Below are 19180 nucleotides of genomic sequence, written 5' to 3'. Positions count from 1 at the left end.
GACATACTGTAACAGTCCTAGGTTTCTTACACCTGAACAATTACATGAGAGCAAAATAAACTTCTGTCTTGTTTAAGCCACTATTGGTTTTGTTATTGTTATTTGTCTCTTTTATAGACACCGAACACTTAACCCAACAAATACAATATCATCTCTTGGAAGGAATGAATTCTATAAATTTAATTCCCCCTGTATAAGGGCCTTTCTTTTATTTGTCTTAAATGAAGATTGTAGGTTGTTTCCTAATCCATGTTTGCTCTCTTGTGACCTTCCTGAATTGTACACATTTTGATCACATCACCCCTCTGCTTACATCTTTCCGGATGGAAAGCCTTTGAGTTTTAGTCTGACCTCATAAAGTCTCCCAATTCCCTAACATTCAAAAACTTCAACTTTTATTCTTTGTATTTGGTCGAATGGTGCCATGGTCTATTTTCTTTTGGCTGAGAACCTGGCCCAGAACCTATAAATGTTTATTGCACTAAATTAACTTGAACCTCAAAAGGCATTTTCTCTTCAAAGGGCCCGCACAACCACTTATCCCATCCTCCACTGCTCTCAGTCTGGTCCAAGCAGCCATCAATTCTTCCTTGGATTATTGCATTGTAATAGGCTCCTAATGGCCTTCCTACTTCTGCTCCACTCCCCCGACACCCACTCCCCAAAACACACTCACCAATCTGGCAGTACAAATACTGGAGACAAGTGAGGATAGGGGCCAAGTCATAAATGAGTTGCAGATAACAGTTTTGCCCTTCCCAAAGCAGGTAAGTGGTATACTAGTCCAGGTAAAGACTACAGTTCCCAATTTCCCTTGAGTTAGATATGGCCACCTGACTCCATTCTGGTAAATGGATTGTGAGAGGAAGTGATAGTTGTATTTTTGAGCCATGCCCTTAAGAGAAAGGGGGTAATCCTTCCTCTTTACCTCCCTTCCCAGCTTCCTAAAATGCAGAGGTGACGGCAGGATCAGGAGCAGGCATCTTCCACAAGATGGAAACCAAATGTTGAGGAAGATAGAGCAACAATAAAGATCTCTGGGTTCCCAACCTTTTGGAGCTGCCCTATCAGTCTTAGAATGCTTTTGCATGGACTGTTCTGTGTGACAGAATAAAATTTTTTTTTCTAAGCCACTTTATTTTGGGGTCTCTGTTACAGCAGCCTAATACATACCCTAACTAATACATACTCCCTTCTCTACCTCAATTGCTTCAAGGACAGTGAACAAAGATGGTACTTTTCCATGTACATGTATATTGAAAAGTCAATATCCCTTCTAATGGGTGGCTTGGGGATCTCTCAAAAATTAAGGGAGGGGGAAGAGTAAATCTTTGTGCTAAAGCAGCCGGGAAAGAACTATCTCCTGTGCAGAAAAGCCTCTCTGTTCCATATGTTAGCAACTTGGGAAAGCATGTGGGGTGGAGAAGGCAGCTCTGCTGCCTTAATGTGTAAAATGCCTTTGGGGAATGAATGAGAAAATTAGCTTAAGCTCTGGATTTTGGGGCTTTAGTGGGCTTAAGACAGGCTTTTAATCACCCTTCACTCTCTGTAGTCCCAGTGTGTGAATTTTAATCACATTCACTTCCACCTCTGTCCAGGACGTATTTATGACCCGCCATTGTGTGAGGCAGAGGAGCCCTGGTGATACAGTGGTTAAAAGCTCAGCTGCTAACCAAAAGGTCAGCAGTTCGAATCCACCACTCCCTCCCTGGAAACTCTCTGAGGCAGCTCTACTCAATCCTTTAGGGTCACTATTAGTCAACAGCAACGAGTTCGGTTTTTTTTATCACGTGAGGCTGCACTTCCCAGGTAGGGTGCCAGCTGCTCACTGTCTATGTTCCATAGGGGCAGGAGCTGCCTCCAACAAAGCTGGTTTCCTGACAATTCTTTGCAAGATGGAAAAATTGTATATAAATTTGGATTAATATCAATTAATATTTGAGTCAGGTGGAAGATGTGAATTTGTTATAAATTTTTTAGACTACATCTAATCAGTTATTTTGTTGGAACTTACAGGTTTGACAATTTTCTTCTGAATCTTTACCTAGCTCTTCCCTAGATTCAGATTTATTGATAGAAAAATCTGGAGATTTGCCTTATTTTGTCTTTGAAGGTCTTAATCATAAATAGTGAAGCTTCACTTGGGTATTACTGTTTCATAGCCTGAGGCCCACAGGGGAGTTTGTGAGGGGCCTGAAACCTCTGCAGCTGTTTGCAGATACATGCACTTTAATCAGAGGACATCCACAGCTTTTGTCAAATTCTCAAAGGAACCAGCAATCTCCCCCTCCCCTCCAAATTTTTTTAACTCAAATTTTTCCACCAGAGCTAGTGAGGACAAATAGAGAAGTGATAATTTGGAGAGTAGTGATTTACCCCTCAAACCCTCCTCTGTCAACCCTCCCACTACAACTAGACACACAGATAGGGAAAAACCATTTGTCTAAGCAAATCACCTCTCCTTGCAGATCACTATTAAAATGGAAACATCCCAGGAAGGGTATTACATTAACTTCTAACACCTAATAAAACTAATGTATCAAATAACTTTCTTCCTCAGAATCTCAGGAAAATACTGATTGAGAAGGTGGGAAGGTCAGGAGCACACTAAAGCTGAGATACTTTGCAGATTTACCTCTTCTTCCACCAGTGTGCAAATAAATGCCTGATGGCTACAGTCCACCATGGTGGAAAAATCCAGCTCAGGGCATGCTGGACTGTAAGCTCCACTAGGTCAGGGATCTGCCCCTTTTGTTCATCTCTCACTCCCCAGCACTCCAAACAGAAACGGGCCTCCGATATAGACCAACGGGCTCAGGAAATATTGGCCAGATGATAGTCACTTTGTGTGGATAATGTGAATTTCCTTTTCTAAGTGAGAATGGTAGAATTTTCCAAATGATAAAACTGAATCAAGGAGGGGGTTTATAATCTAATTAGAAATAACTGCTGAGTTATTACATCTGGTCATTGGGAACCTGCATATGTACGTACCTTGGTGTAAAGAAGGCTACCTTAAGTCTAATAAGCCGTAAAGGTCCGAGCTACCACTTTAGGAAATATTTGAAATTTTTTAAAATGAGGCGACTAAAAACGCAGAGTTGTTGGGTTTTTCAGTACTTTAATAAAATTTGGAGAATGAAGTGGGGAGAATGAGAACCCCCAAAGCGCTGTGAAGACGCAGCATGCTGACGCCTCCTGGAGTGGTGTACACCTGCCTCTGAGCACCTGTTTGTTGTGACATCTCTTTGCCTGTTGAACTCACACTCACCTGAGAAGGCTTCCACCTGCGCCCAGAGGTTCCCTGGGCTGCCCTACTACCCGCCCCAGCCAGGGGCTCCCCACTCAAATCGGCTTCTTCAGCGCCCAGTGCCCTCAGCGTTGTTTGTTTAAATCTGGCTCCCGACGCGGAGCAGGCCTAGCTCGCCCGGCCCCAGAGCAGCCGGCTGGTGGCCTCGCCTTGTGTCGCCTCTTCTGTGTTCCACCCGGCCCGACGGTGCTGCCCGCCCGAGGGAGGAGGTCGCGGTTGGCGCTGCGCCCCCTGGGGGCCGGACGGGACAGGTCCGAGTGCCCCTTGGGGAGCGGTGGGACCGCGGGACAACCGGCAGGCAAGGCGGTGCCTCTTAGAGCCGCAGGCCGGGCCTGCAGAGGAGTTGGGCTGTTTTGTAACTGCACCATCCACCCAAGCCTCATTACCACCTCTTAATGAGACCCCTTTACTCCGTGACGTGCAACCGCTCCATCTCATTAAGGAAATCGCTCTTCAATGCTGATTATTTTATTTGCAGCCATAATTATATTTCTTTCGGCTAAATCACGGTTTAATCGAGCCCACATGGAGGGCAGCAGCACTAATTACGGCGGGGGATGCGGCGGCGGCAGGCGCGGGTCGGCCGTGGTGGGGGGGCCGCAGGGGGTGCCAGGGCTGCGGGCGCGGCCGAGGGGTCCGCGGGCGGGGAGGGGCGCAAGCGGGGGCGGGGGCCCGGACTCAAACACAACAACTTATTACTTCTAATTCCCCAACTGTCACCAAATCACCTGCACGAAACAAGAATCTAATTTGTTAAGCTGGCATGTCTGCAGATGGAAGATCGATCTTCTCTGTAGATTTCTCTAATTGAGTGAATATAGACGCCCGGAATTAGCCGCACTCGGGCTGCCGGGAGGGGGCAATAGACAGGGAAGGGGGGTAGAGAGAAAAGGGGGGGGGGGGGAAGAGGAGAGGAAAGGAAAGAGAAAGGAGAGACAGAAAGAAAGGTGACGGAAGACGAAGAGAAAGGAGGAACGGAAAGACAAGGAGAGGAAAGAGTGAGGGTCGAACGGAAGAAAAAGGAGAAAATAAGGAAAAAATAATAAAGAAAGCAGAAAAGGGGAGCAAAAGGAAAGAGGAAAGGCAGCAAAAGGAAGAGCAAGCTCAGGAAAATAAAGGAGGGAATACTATTTGAGAAAGACTCATTACCTTCCCCTTCCAAACGACAAACAAGTATAAAATAGCTGCAGAAGCTGAGCCCCGGTGTCAATCGTAAACCTGGGACTTACTGCTTTTGAAAAGAAAAAGGTTGGGACGGTGCAGCCGGGCGGGGAGAGAGGGGGAGGCGGCGAGGGGAGGCGGCAAGTGCCGGCGGCTTGAAGAAATGGCTTACAGAATTACATTTGTTTTTCTTGTGATTTTATTAAAAGTCACTCCTCATCTCCAGAATGCGTGAAAATATCTACTTTCCACTCAGATACACCGCATTAACTTGTTGGAGGCGAATTTGTTTGTTTGTCTATTTTATTTATTTGCTAGATAAGATTGATGCAGTCTTATTAGCGCTATATCTAGTTATAGGAAGAGATAAGGATGAGATGTTTTTCTTTTTATTCCAATTACTAGCCTTGTCACCTAACTGAATAACTGATATATGATTATTTATCCCGAGTAAATAGAAATCAGAAAAGCAACGAACTTAACACATGCAAACAAAATCTCTATGTCACTTATTATATTCCGTATAGCTAATTGGGACTGTTAAAATGACCCGTCAAAAGGCAAAAAAGAGAAGTGAGATACGGAGTCAAGATTCTGGTGCTAATCCGTCTTTGTTTTGTGGCAGGCACTCGCGTTGAGGGCCAAGGTGCCCGTTGTTAGAAGGGAAAAATAGGGGTAGGATGTAAGTGGGGCAAGAGACCCAGCTCTCGGTAAGAGTCACACAGGTGGGCCGGCTGAGAGTAGTTGGCAAATTTGAATGTGTGGGAAACTGTATTGCAGCAGAAAAAAATTATGTCGAGTTCATGTATCGTCACAGGCTTTCCTGGAGCACTAGGAAATCAGACTCTTTTTTAGCGAATTTTCTGCTCCTCCGCTGCCCCCAGGGCGCTCCCGCGCCACGAGTGAGCAGAAGTGAACACGCACTGCTCACACAAGTGCACACACAAGTACACGCGTCACGCATATGCCGCCCCGCTCCCTGCGCTTAAAAAAAAAAAAAAAAAAAAAAGCCGGAGTGCAGGTCCTTGGCTTTTGGCTCCAAGGCGTTTAGGGAGCAAGAGACCTGTAGGCAGGGAGTTTTTGTGGCCACAGGCTCCTGGCGCAACATTATCCTGACAGCTCTTGCAGAAAGCCGCCCGGAATCTCCTGCTCTCCCGGCGGGCCGGGGGAGGCCTGGAGAACGCCGGTTTGGGCCGGGCCCAGGACTGTTTGAATGGGGTTAAAGGCTCTTTTCTCTGCCTTCGAGAGCCCCAGGCAGAAGAGGAGCGGTGGACGCTCTCGCAGGGACCTGGCCCCAGCTCTCAGTCGAAGCCTCTTTGGCTGTGGCCTCTGTCCAGAACCTCGAGAGAGTTCTTTTATGCAGATAAGTGTGGGAGCGCCCTCCAGCCCTTTTGTTACCCCTTCCCAGTACTTTGGCTGCCCGGTCCTAGATTTCCTTCCTTCCACTCACTCCGCCTTCAAATTGAACTTCCCACAAATAAACCATATACCGAGCAGTCCCAAATTTCAATGTGGCCAGATGTGGACCAGCCACCCATTGCTGTGACCGGGTAGGGTGAGGGTTGAGGGGAAGCTGGGGCGGGGGGGGGGTGCTTCAGTCTGGCACCTGGGGTAGGACGTGGGAGAGAAGTAGTCTCCATTGTTCCAAATAAAAATACAGACGCAGTGGACTTAAGAGCTTCTTTTATTTTCCTTGTGTACTTGTCCCCCCATCCTTTATTCTTTTTCCGGTTCTGAAGTAGGTCTGGAACACGATCTGATTTACCATTGAGTTCGGGTTATTGCATATCTGGAAAAGTCAACAGGAGTGTTCAAGTCACTTGATTTGTTTTCTGTAAGCAAATAATACCCAAAAGCATGGCTGTAATTTACCACGAATTAAAATTGATTCTTTTCATCAGGCAAGAAAACAGGAAAATGTGAGATCGTTAATTATTGAGAGAGGCGCTCCTCATTAAAGGGAACAATGTTACAATTCAGCATTTAATAGCAGGAATGTGAATAATAACGCGCCATATTTCAGCCCACTGTCTGCAAAGAGAGCAGTTTACAAACAAGTCAAGGAGCCGAAAGTTACATTTAATAAACACCCGAGGCTTCTGTAAGTGGAAAAAGCAATTAGGGCGCTGGGCACACTACCCAATTCTTCCCAGAGCACCCAGTATATATTTTTTATTCTCTGTTTCTCTCTTTACAAGGATTCACAATGAACGCATTAATACAATTAGAGAGGACGTCAGAATTAGAAACCTAATCGGCATAAATCTGTATTTAAGGTATTCGGTGCCCGGATCTCCCAGGCCATCCTATCTCCCAACCCACTCACATATTTCTAAGTGTTACTCTGGAATGGGACAGCAGAGCAGCAGGGAAGACAGAGATTTTGCAGTCGCTGTTCTTGTAATTTACATAACTGGTCATCAAGATTTTGTTTTAAAAATATATGTATCTCCTGTAAATCCGGTTTCTCTTAAAGTTCCCTGGTTCCATCTGGGCTCGTGGCCCGGCGGAAGCAGAAACGGTTTCTCCGGCCTTTAAATGCTCTTTGTGCGACGTTAAAAAGTGGGGGGCGGAGGAGGGGAGAAAGAAAAAATGATTTCCCTGTGCATAGCCCCTTGGCAGGTTCTGATACAAAATTCAATGTCTATTTTTTATGAGAAGTAAACTGTCTAAATAAATTTTATTAGGGGCAACCAATATATTTTCTGGTAGTTCCCTTTGTTTCACCTCTACGTGTGTGTAACAATCTAAAACCTATTTATTGAGGAAAAATCACTGGATCCGTCATAGAAAATCCTTTTACTTTGCTTTGAAGTGATTTCTGAAGACATTCTTGTCATTCCTAAGATTTGGGGGCCATTGCGCTAAAGCCTCGCCTTGTTAGGGACTTCAGCTCCCATGATCATATGGGAAATGCCTTAAATTATCAACAGCAATGGGCCTGACCGGCACTTTCCCGGCTGCCCCTGGAACGTGGGAAGATGACTGGGAATAAAAATTCTGGTAAATACATCTCAGGCGCTGCCCAGGTGGATTCAGGCATTGGCCGAAACGAGTTGCCAGGAGGGAACCGGGTTCGGGGCGAGCATTTTACATCCAGACTATTGTTTTCCTCGCGAATTCGGCTGGCAGCAGGTTGCGCCCTCCCCACCACAACGCCCCCCCTCCACGCCCTCGCCCCCTCCCACTTTGCAGATTTCCTTCCCCCCCTTTCCTTTCCTTTCTCCCTTTACCCCCCAACCCTTCTCTGAGATGCTTATGCTCTGAAGTATAGGAAGAAATGATTTAGTTTGTTTATACTGCTATAAAAATCAAGACCAATAGAAAAGTCATAAAATGAAGCGGGCTATCAATCACGCCGCGACATTGTTATTCAGCAGTTACTAACAGAGATGGATAATCCTTTGATTTCGTCCCATTGTTATTACTCTGATGTGTCTTCACATTAACTATTACACATTTATTTATCGACCTGAAAGATACAACAAAACAGAATATACGAGCGAGTGCATGTGGGAGGACGCGGAGCAGCCCTGGGCTGCTCTTGGCAGCTGTGGGATGAGGACATAAACGCTTGTGTGCACAGACGAGTAGACTCGGGGCCCCGCGCCCTTCTTCTCTCCCCAGGCCGCAGCCTGTCTTCCCTCCCTCCAGACCGGGTACGGAGCCACAGCATTGTAAGCCTCGGCGAATCTGCCTATTTGAGGAAGCCGGGCGCCGCTGCCAGGCCCCATGTCTGTTCCTCAGCCCCTTTTTCCCACCTCTCCCGCTGCACTCTGGTCTTGGATACCCCACAAGTCCTATCCAGACAGACAGAAACCCCTCAGTGAGCTCCTGGTAGGTGCGCATTCGAGCCACCTCCAGGGCGCATGCAGCCTCGCGCGGGGCGGCTGAACTGTCTCCCTCTGCTGCGCGCGCCCAGCGCTCTGACTTCTAGATTTGCGGTTTTGTTTGGGGAGAAGGGACATTCATTGTAGGGACAGTGTGTGCTTTAGGTCTTAGTATTCTTCCAAGGAGAACCTTTCTAGAAAGAACTTCAGGAGCTAGCCGAACGCCCTTGCGGCTCCCAGACACGCCACCGCCTCCTGGGCTCCACCAAACCGGAGCGCGCGGCCCTGGCGCCTTAGCGCCACATAGGCGGAGTTGGCAGCCGCTGCAGCCGCCACCGAAGCTCGGCCAGGCCCGAGGCTTCCGGGGAAGCAAGCGGTCCCCACAGCTCCGAAGGAACCGGTATGGCCGATGCCATGAAATCACACATGTGTGCGTATGTATGTGCGCGCGCGCGTGTACCGGGAGGAGGGGAACCGGCTGCTCGAGGTTGAGGAGGAAACAAAACTGCCCCAGAGTCCGCTTTGCCGCCTCCTTTGTCTCCTTGCTCGGTCCCTGTCACACACACACAGAGCTAAGGACACCCACACATACACACACACACACACACGCGCACAATTCCTCTCGCATCTGCTCTCAGGCAGCATTTGCAATGTTTTGTGTAAGTCAATTGGACGGCGAACAAAAAAAAGCCATTTGCTCGGTATTATTTAAAACAGACTTCATAGGGCCACCCTTTTGTGGAAGCTTTATTTGCACTAAATGAATAATCTTAATTGCATCACTCTCGAATTAAAAATCAATGTTAATCAAGTTGGGAGTAGTACATATCAGTTTTCATTGCGCCTGGGCAGAGGGCATTTTTCTTGTGTTGCAACTAAAAATACAAGTCAAATAACTTTAAAAGGGCATTATGTTCTGTTACAAATACAATTGAAACGGATTGTTTAGGAGCAGATCAGAAATGGTACAGAATTTTGCACTTAATTTCCTCAGTTATCATTTACAATAAGAACCTCTGGGCTTGACAGCCAAGTCTAAACAGTAGTAAATTAGTACAAATTTATACTGATTTTACTCTAATAATCGTAATAAAAGCTTATAGATTTGGCACTAATTACATAAATGCCTAATGATCTTGAAAATTACTCTGGTTAGAAATATATTACTAATCTAAACTTTGTTGTTGGCTGGCTCTGAAAAATCAGAACATTAGAAATGGTTCGCTTCACTTGTGCAAAGCACTTTAAATTGTTCGAGTAGTTTAACATATTCAAGAGGAAAATAAAGAGCATTAAACTTTATTTACAGCCTTAAATGGAGTTGGGAGCCAGGCTGAACTTAGAAACTTTGACCAAAAGAGCGGGTTAGGGACCGGGATGCGCGCGTGACCGCACGGAGGAACAGGATTCCGGAGGGAGCCAGCGGAAAGCGTGCATAGAGCACAAACCGACCCTGAGCGCGGGCTGGGGCGGCGCCGGGGAGGCCAACTCAGCGCACCGCTGTAGGTCTGCGGCTGGGCTCGGCCTTGGTAGGCCCTTGGCCCAGCCACGACGCCTGGACCCCAGGCCCCAGGCGCAGGCAAGCTAGTTAGCAGCGACGTTGAGGCGCGGTGCCAGAGCCGCTGTGTGCTCTCGCCGCGTCCCGGAGGCTCGCCTAAAGCAGCCACAGGCCGGTGTAGCCTAGAGCATGCGGGTGGGGGCGTCTCCCGGGTCACGCGGATGTCATGCCATCCTGTAGCGGCTGCCCTGCCTTTGCCCACTGAAGATTCTAGCTCCAGAAGACTGAGCGGCGCCTTTGAAGGGTGCAGGGCGGGGCAAGGGGAAGGAAAGGTGTGTCCGGAGAAAATTGGGAGGAAGAATTAGCGGAGGCCCGGCCCAGAGGCCCGGGGTGAGGCCGCGGCGGCCGCCGCTGCTTTAGCGGCTGTTGGAAGGCTGGAGCCGCCAGGGCTACTGCTGCCTCCTCCGGGCGGGCGGGCGCGGGCGGGCGGAGTGGGGGACCCTCCGGGCGCTGACATTTGCAGGCTGCCCTCCTGATTGGTCCCCTCGCCGAGCTGCTCACGGGTTCATTCAACTGTTAAGCACCTCCCCGTCTCTCTAAAGGACATTATAATGCAAGAAGCCCCCTTTTTAACCACAAACCGAATTTTCTTTCATTTAGGTGATCTATATATATCTATATCGTATAGCTTATAGCTTATATCTATTTTAAATAACTTAAAGCCGCTAAAATTTGGGGGGGGAACAGCTTTCGCCCTGGAGCGGTGCGCGATGCTGTCTCACGCCGACCTCCTGGACGCTAGGCTAGGTGAGTGCGCGCCTCTCGCCCTGGTGCCGCCAGGAGAAGCCGGGGCAGGAAATTGTCAATTTGTTCCTTATTTTACCTTAATGCGCCCTAAATGGACTAATTTCTTTAAAAGTAATTGTGTTGCATTAAAGTTTAATTTGATTTAACATCGTCTTTAAAAAAATCTATGGAATATGTAGATCCTAAAAAGGAGTTGGGGAATGTTGTTAGTTTTCGTTTTTCTTATTTTCTCTTTCCCCCACCCCTTTATATTTTTGGAAGGCGATCTACCCCAAGATAATTTGTTTGGAGGTGTTTCTCCTCTCTCCCTCCTGTTTGCTTTGATTTGGTATTTCTTCCTCTTTCTCTGTCCTTTTTTTTCTTCCTTCTCCCCCCACCCCCCAGCATCTCTTTCCCTCCTCCTCGTCTAAATATGGTCAAGTTTGTGGAAAATCTGGCACGAAAAGAAGCCACTGCAATAGAGGTGGATTTGCTAAGTGTGCTGTTGAGAAAAGAAAAAAGCCAAATTCATCCTCACAGGCATCCCGCCTTCTGCAAGGGACTCTGCGTAGTCGATGGCTCAGAGGAACGCGCCTTTTATTTCTCCGGAAAGAAAAGTTGAATTTTCTAAAGTTTGATTCACTGTTACGTCTATAGAGTTTAGTTGATGCTGCCTGGGTTGCTGGGCTCTGGGTTTCCGGTTTGGGAATCTTTGGTGATGGATGTGACTCCATTTTCCAAACATTTTCTCTGATTTGAGGGAGAGGCGGAGCTGATTTGTGTTGATTTCAGGAGGGTAGAAGGTTTGGAGACTTATCTTCCGCAGGTGAGAGGGGATAGGCTGAGGGCAAGAGAGGGCAAGAAAGGTAGAGTTCGTCCGGTTACCAAAGTGCAGGTGGGCAGCCGCCAAAGAATCCTTTATTTCTTCTTCTCCTTCTCCTCCATGCCCAAGGATTTGCTCTTGGTTTCCCGGGACACTGGGGGTACGGTTTATTAAAGGAACTCAGAAGCATGTTTTATTGCCAGGTCTGGGAGTTTTTTTTATTGCGGGAGAGACGAAAGCAGGTGCTGTTTACTACGCTAACCGGCTTCGGAGAGAAGGGAAAGGGCTGTGAGATGTTATTCCAGCTTGGCTGTCCGAATCCTGGGGAACTCAGCTTAGCACGCCAGGAGTTTCGACCAAAGGGCTAGCGTGGTCGCGAAAGGAACAGAGAATGGGAATGGAGAAGGACCGCGCCGGAAGGATAGTCCCTCCTGCTCTAGCCAGGAAAGTACTGACTACGACCCCATTTCCTCCTCAGGTATGAAAGATGCCGCCGAGCTTCTGGGCCATCGGGAGGCGGTGAAGTGTAGGCTGGGAGTAGGGGGCTCCGACCCCGGGGGCCATCCGGGAGACCTGGCTCCCAACTCCGACCCGGTCGAGGGAGCCACGCTGCTGCCAGGAGAGGACATCACCACAGTGGGCTCTACCCCAGCCTCGCTGGCGGTGAGTGCGAAGGACCCGGACAAGCAACCGGGGCCCCAGGGCGGCCCCAACCCCAACCAAGCCGGCCAGCAGCAGGGCCAACAGAAACAGAAGCGCCACCGGACGCGCTTCACCCCAGCACAGCTCAATGAGTTGGAGAGGAGCTTCGCCAAGACACACTACCCCGACATCTTCATGCGCGAGGAGCTGGCACTGCGTATTGGGCTCACTGAGTCCCGAGTGCAGGTACGCTGGGCTTGGGTGCCCGGGCAGAAAGGCGCGGGAAGATTTAGCAAAGGGAGAGGGTATTTCCTCCTCGCCTCTGAATCTTGGGCTGCGCGTCAGCTACCTCTGCGTTTCTGGGTCGAGTTAGAGCCTTCTTTGCCCGGAGATTGTTCCCGATCGCCATCTCCAGTGGACACTCAGGGTCCCCATCTCCCGCTAGTATATCCACATCCCCCGCAGAGAGTTCTCAAAAGCGAAGCCCTGCATTATTCTGCTGCCGAGTTTGCTCCTTCTTCCTTAGAAGGAAACCGCTGTCTCCCGTGCGGCTAAGCGGAGCACGCATCTCAACTGAGCCCGCCTAATTGACAAGTATTTCATTACCCCTAATGAGTTTGCGCTAAGCGCCTGGATAAATCTGGGATACAACAATTATATACCCAACATGAAAAGGGAGGAAATAGGGCGGAATAGGTGCCTTTTTTTTTTTTTTTAAATAAGAAACCACACCCAGTTTCACAGTGTGGCTTTATATTCCTGAATATCTCTCTCCAACACTCGCAGGCAAAACCCCTAGCTTTGACGTTTGCAACGGGTTTGCTTTGGTGGCCTACGAGTGTACTGGCGGCAACTGGAGCGGTCCCCCAAAGCCTGTGAGACCTAGATTTTTAAGAGTCCCCTATGGCGAAGTGGTTAAGAGATCGATTGCTAACCAAAGGGTCAGCAGTTCGAATCCATCAGCTGCTCCTTGGAAACCCTATGGGGCAATTCTACTCTGTCCTATAGGGTCGCTATGAGTCGGAATGGACTCGACGGCAAAGGTTTTTGGTTTTTAAGAAAATTGGAGGGTGGAGGGAGGAAGAAGAAAAAAGAAGACTTTCTGCTGTAGGTACCCAACCCGAAGAAAGGACATTTAGAACGGGAAAGGTCGACAGGTAGATGAAATCATTACTGACCTCAGTGTTCCCCTCCAACCACCCTCCAAAGTGGAAATTATAAATAGCCTAGAAAATCACACTATAACTTTCTTGAAAATTAGGGAATAAAAGTATAAGCCCAGTGGAAGCTAAGATTTTTTTTTGCCTTTTTAAATGAATGAAAACAATATTTCAAATATTTTATGGACAGATGCTGGCGTCAAATTCCAAGACTTGCACTAGTCTTGAGCTATCCAGGGTGCTGAAAATCTTCCTTTGCTCTCTTGGATGCGTGTATTTTCTGTCCCATATCCTGAGTGCCAACCTAACTTGTTAAGTCAGAACCGGCTGTTTTTTAAAATTCATTTTAAATTTCTCAGTTACTTTACATTTGAACTAAGAAGTAAGCAATAAGGATGTCCATAATCCCAGTGTCGAATATTTCTGTATTTGGCTTTTTAAAGAAAGTGTAAACTTGAAAAGAAGCATATGTTTCTACTCTAAGAGTCAGAAAATGAATGTCATAGGGGACTTAAAGTGCTCAAATTAATAAGGTAATATTCAGGGTAAAAGAAAAAAATTTTTTTTGTATAACATAATAATTAATATATTTACCCAATATAAGTCTGGGTGGTTTTCTTAGTGAACTCTAGAAGACCTGAACACTGGCCATTGCAATTACACAACAAAAGAGTGCAAATTAATTGTGCAGATATATTATTAATACTCTTCAAAAATGTTTACCTTGCAAGTCTTTCTAAATCTGAAGTTGAGCCCAAGCCTTTACAAATAAATACAATTTCAATACTCCCATTAATGCAGATGATAACACTGGTATGTTAAAATATTGCAGGTTCAAAATTTATAAATTTTCTTTTACAGAAATATCATCTATTAATTTTTGTCTTAAAAATTAAAATACTATTGCTTAACCTAGCCATACTGGTAATTAGTTTATATTAAAATAGAACTCATAATCACAAATAAGATATAATTGTACAACTGATAATATGAAAAAAGAAAATGAGGTCTGTTAAACTTTATTAGGTCCACCAAAGGTTAACGACAATGATTTTTTTAATAGAAAAAGTTATAAGTGAAATAAAATATAAACTATGTAATAGAAGCAGTTATTTTCAGAAAGTATGCAGAATTTGCAAGAAGAAAGAGACAAAGTACTTTAATTGTTCTAGCATAATGTTCAACCAAAGATAATAGCTTGAGGCTGATGATAGAAACAATTTAATAGAATGGCAATTTCAATATTTTTAAAAATAATGTTCCATAGTTTAAAAAGTAATCAGATCAACATAACCTTCTTAATTAACATTTCAAAATGATTAACATTATGTAATATAATGCAAAAATAATTTATGGAAAATGTATTTACTTCACAATTCACTGTACCATTGCTCCTTGACCAAATTCAAATTAAATAGTAATTGGTTTATGTTCTTATATGATGAGTACTTTATAGTTTTCTTTATAGTTAACAGATTGCCACACATTCTTTTCAGTATGTGGGCCATTGCACTGATTAAAAATGATCCAAACATTTAATTTATTGCAATTGTATTTTTAAAAAAATGTCTATTGATTCTAGACTAACTTATAAAAAATTATACAACATACTTATTTACTATTTATATCTGGCATATATCACACCTTCAGGTATTTGCTAAAGCAACTCTACTCATATGGAGGCCAATTCCATGTCTTATATTGCTCCCCTTTTCTGGCTAGTGTAATAAAACCATTCCTTTTATAGCATGCCATTATTAGAAACCAATTTCAGAATTATTTATAACCTGGAATGGCTTATTAAGCAGCAATGTGAGAATCATGCAAATTACGTGATCAAATGCAATATAATAAGCATAATCATTAGTCTCTAGCACGGATTAATTAACTTTCGATATTTTATTTACATAAAAACCAAATCAGTGAAATAACTTCTGCACAGTCAGGCTTGCCTTTCAATATTTTATATGAACAAAAATAATGGGCTGTAATTCCATTGACCATGTCCCCCAGAATGGCCCTGTCACCTGCCACATCTTAATAGGGGGACAAGCTGAGAGTATTTTCTAGTTTTCTAATGGAATGAGAAATTGCATTTTCTTCCTCTCCCAGCACTATTAAAGTGTAATGAATTCGGCCCAGAGTTCACGGCTGGCTGATCGAAATGAACCTGAGATCTAGGCTTTAATACAGCTCCCCAGATTTCCTCCCAAATCTTCACATTAATCATTTGCTGGATTCCAATGAGATCTTCATAAAGGGTTTGCTTCAAGAGGGAAAAAAAGTAATATCCTCTCCCTCTCCTCCTCTTTCTCTATTTCTGGGCCATTTATAGCTGGGGAATTAAATGGGCTATATATTTTAAAATACATTTACAGTATGTCTATATTACTGTAACAGCAGATATCATGAAAGTAGATTTTTAGATTCCAACCTCCATTAGATTCTCACTGTTGTATTAAGCATTTTCAGAGAAGAGCTGCATTTCAAACTGAGTACAAAGTTGGTCTGTGGCTGTGGTTAATATATTTCCTGGAGTTGTCATCTGTGCATTCTCAAAATCTCCCTTAGGTTTTGCCCGCATTTTAATCCGTCATGCTCTAGTTTTCAAGTGGAAACATTCACATTTTAAAAACATATGCATCATAGGTTGGAACGGACGTGCTTGGATCCTATGCAGATTTTCCCCTAACCCAAGTAAGCCATGACACATAAAAAATTTGCAGCCACCATTTGACTGCTAACCCTCAAACATAATTGAGCACGCTTTTTTGATTATTTCTGTAATATTTAATATTTTCTGCTGTTCTTTTACGCCTGTGCATGAGCAGATCCTAGAGTCAGAAACCTTTCTGCCCGCAGGATTTTCTATCAGAATGCGGCCGGGCGGTCCCCCCCCCCTTCTTTTCTTTTGCTTCTCTTACCCCCACCCGTACCTCCCTGCCCCAAACAACCAAACATTTCTGAATTCACTGGTTAAAGCCTTAGCATAATGTGCAGGGTGTCAGAACCGGTCTTGAATTTATAGATACCTCTCAAAATATATCTGGGTGCCGCGTGTGAAGTGTGAGGACGGTTTGGACACACATACCGTCCCTGTCTAGGGCTCCATCCCATTTTACCTCCCCCCAATCCAGAGTTGGGGGGGTCCTGCGAAGCGACCTGAGATTGCTTGTAGCCAAACCCTGCTAACAGCTCAATCCGCCGCGGGCCGCATTGATCTTGTCCACCATCAAGGCCTCTGCTGCTTCATTAATCCACCGCGCCGCCAACTCGGGGACTGAGCAGACGCTAGGGTAGGCAGACAACGTGGGAAATGGGGTAGAAACCAGAGAAAGATTAAGTGGTGGGGACGGTGCAGGTATGGCAGAAAGGCCAGGGCCGGCCCAAAGCCAGGCGAGAATTCTAGATTGCAATGCCGTTCACAATGGTAAGCGAAGAGTGTTCTTCACTTGCAGGGATATGAAAACACCGCTGTGCATGGCTGGTTTACCGAGATTGGGGCCAGGTACGTCCATACTCATGATACTCTAGCTTGCAGAGTAAACACTAAATAGATTGAATTAAGGGATGAATAACCTTTGGGCCATGAATATGGTGGTCCAATTGCGTTAGCCAAATTCTAAGAGGAAACTCAATCAGTGCTTGTGCTGTGTCCCACATCATTTATGTTTATGCACAGTAAACCTCCAGCTGACTAGATGTTAAACTGCAAGCCTGCCAAATAGGCATGCTGGCAATTATTTAGAGAGAGACACACACAGAGACACACACAGAGGAAGAGATACCACATTCAAATGTGTGGAAAAGGGAGGTTATCTCAGTCAGGCAGTTTACTTGATTTATTTCAGACAGAACTCTTCTCCTGTGGTAGTGAATTTGACATCCATAGGCAAATTTGCCTGGTAGGGTCTGATATTCCTGGGTCATGATTAAGAAAGAGTAAGAGGCTCGTTTTCATTTGGAGTATAATTTATCAAATATACTGAAAAAGCCACCTGAGTTTGTTGAAGCAAAATTAAATTTGAGCCATACCTAGTGTGAGCTTTAAACTTGACTTCTTTTGATTTGTAGTGGCCAGAGAATTTGATTTTAGTCTATAGGTGAAATGGGGGCGCTTTGAGGGAATTGAAGGCCTTGAGCTTGGGATACTAAGTTCCTGCACAGAATAGACTTGAAGGCCCTGGGGCTCAGGGCTGCAGCAGCGGGTCTCAGCACACCCGCGCAGCCCAGACAAAGGTGTTCTTGGAGTAGTTTGAGAATGAAACACGGAGACTGGTGGTAGTGGAACCAAGCGCTCTCGGAGGAATCAGAAGACACGGTGGTGACCCAAAGAACACTGGCTCAATAGAGCTCACTTTCCCACACGGATCACTATATTAACCTTTCTGCTCTGTCAACCGCGTCGTTAGGGGCTTTCCTTTGTCTTTCGATTTTGAAACTGGCTGTGTCATCTCTGGCCCTTCATCAATTTCCAAATTTCCAGCGTTTCTGAAAATTCTATACCCCATCAGTGTGATAAGGCATGCTATTAAGCCACATGGGTACACATGTTTATCTTCATTTGTACACCTGTGGGTCGAGCTTTGACACATGCCTGCCTGCAGACCTGTGCATCTGTGTAGTGCACAGAGCATGCCAACGCGCAGGGGCGTGGTGAACCCCAGCGCAGGGTAGTAGTTCGCCTGTATGTAAGCGCTCCAAACCGCGGTAGCGAAGTGTGGCGGGAGTCTGCTCTTGTTCGTGCACCTGGCGCCAGTTGCACGAACCAGGGTCTCCTTCTGGGTGTGAGGACCTATCCCGGGACCGTGGAGGCCAAATGGGTGTATCTGACGGAGGTTTCTCGGGTTCAAGACCCCGCGCCTCCCAGTGGCCCGGCTGGCTTAACGGCGCCTTGTCTGTCTCTCGCTCTCGCCCGCTCCAGGTTTGGTTCCAGAACCGGCGAGCCAAGTGGAAGAAGCGCAAGAAGACGACCAACGTGTTCCGCGCGCCGGGCACGCTGCTGCCCACGCCAGGCCTGCCTCAGTTCCCATCAGCCGCGGCCGCCGCCGCGGCCGCCATGGGTGACAGCCTGTGCTCTTTCCACGCCAACGACACCCGCTGGGCGGCGGCCGCTATGCCGGGCGTGTCACAGCTGCCGCTGCCGCCGGCGCTGGGCAGGCAGCAGGCCATGGCTCAGTCGCTGTCCCAGTGCAGCCTGGCGGCCGGGCCGCCGCCCAACTCCATGGGCTTGTCTAACAGCCTGGCAGGCTCCAACGGCGCCGGGCTGCAGTCGCACCTCTACCAGCCTGCCTTCCCCGGCATGGTGCCCGCCTCCCTCCCCGGTCCCAGCAACGTCTCCGGCTCGCCCCAGCTGTGCAGCTCCCCGGACAGCAGCGACGTGTGGCGGGGCACGAGTATCGCCTCCCTCCGCCGCAAGGCGCTAGAGCACACAGTCTCCATGAGCTTCACTTAATGCCGCCGCGCCACGGCCCGCTCCGCCTGGGGAGCGCCCTCAGGGCCGCCCACAGGCCCTTCCGGTGCGCGCCCCGGCCCCTACGCCCTGCCCAGGCCTCCAGTTCCCCTCCCCCCAAATCCCCGCCCGGGCCCCCTGCCCTGTCCCTTCCCTGCCCCTGCCCGGTCTCGTTTAGTCCGCACCTTTCGCCTTCACTTGCCCGGGCTCGCCCTAAGACCCAGCCCGCGAGGCCTCCCTCCTCCTGATTTCGCTCGCCCGCGGCCCCCAGACCCTCGAAAGCTCCTTTTCCTTTCCCACGCAGCTCCTCCCACGGCCGCATCGCCAGAGCCTCACTCCACCCCTACCCGCGACCTCGGCCTCCTCGCTCGCGCTTGTCGTGCTCGCACGCTTGCCGCGCCCTCCTCCCGGCCTTCTGTCTGGCGGATTCCCACCTACATCTTAGACACGACGCCCACGGGCCTCTCGCCCGCTGCCTCCCCTCTTGTCCCTTCTTTCCCCACAACTGACGCCCCTCC

The 19180-nt window shown here is 47.4% G+C and overlaps 1 protein-coding gene across 1 annotated transcript; it reads left to right on the top strand.

The window, feature by feature from the left end:
* Positions 1 to 10569: 10569 nt before the first annotated feature.
* OTP (orthopedia homeobox) lies at positions 10570 to 18665 on the top strand. Its single transcript, XM_003408108.2, has 3 exons — positions 10570 to 10606; positions 11887 to 12296; positions 18135 to 18665. The coding sequence occupies exons 1-3, from the start codon at positions 10570 to 10572 to the stop codon at positions 18663 to 18665; spliced, it is 978 nt and encodes a 325-aa protein (XP_003408156.1).
* Positions 18666 to 19180: the final 515 nt, after the last annotated feature.

This window comes from Loxodonta africana, chromosome 2, assembly GCF_030014295.1.
Source record: "Loxodonta africana isolate mLoxAfr1 chromosome 2, mLoxAfr1.hap2, whole genome shotgun sequence".
NCBI classification, from domain to species: domain Eukaryota; kingdom Metazoa; phylum Chordata; class Mammalia; order Proboscidea; family Elephantidae; genus Loxodonta; species Loxodonta africana.
Note: the sequence above shows the minus strand (reverse complement) of the source record. Positions and strands in the feature narration are given on the sequence as shown.

Excerpts from the sequence above, each read along its gene's own strand:
- OTP (XM_003408108.2), top strand. The coding sequence starts at position 10,570 with ATGCTGTCTCACGCCGACCTCCTGGACGCTAGGCTAG. Across the intron at positions 10,607-11,886 it reads CCTCCTGGACGCTAGGCTAG|GTATGAAAGATGCCGCCGAG; the intron begins GTGAGTGCGCGC and ends TTTCCTCCTCAG. Across the intron at positions 12,297-18,134 it reads TCACTGAGTCCCGAGTGCAG|GTTTGGTTCCAGAACCGGCG; the intron begins GTACGCTGGGCT and ends CGCCCGCTCCAG.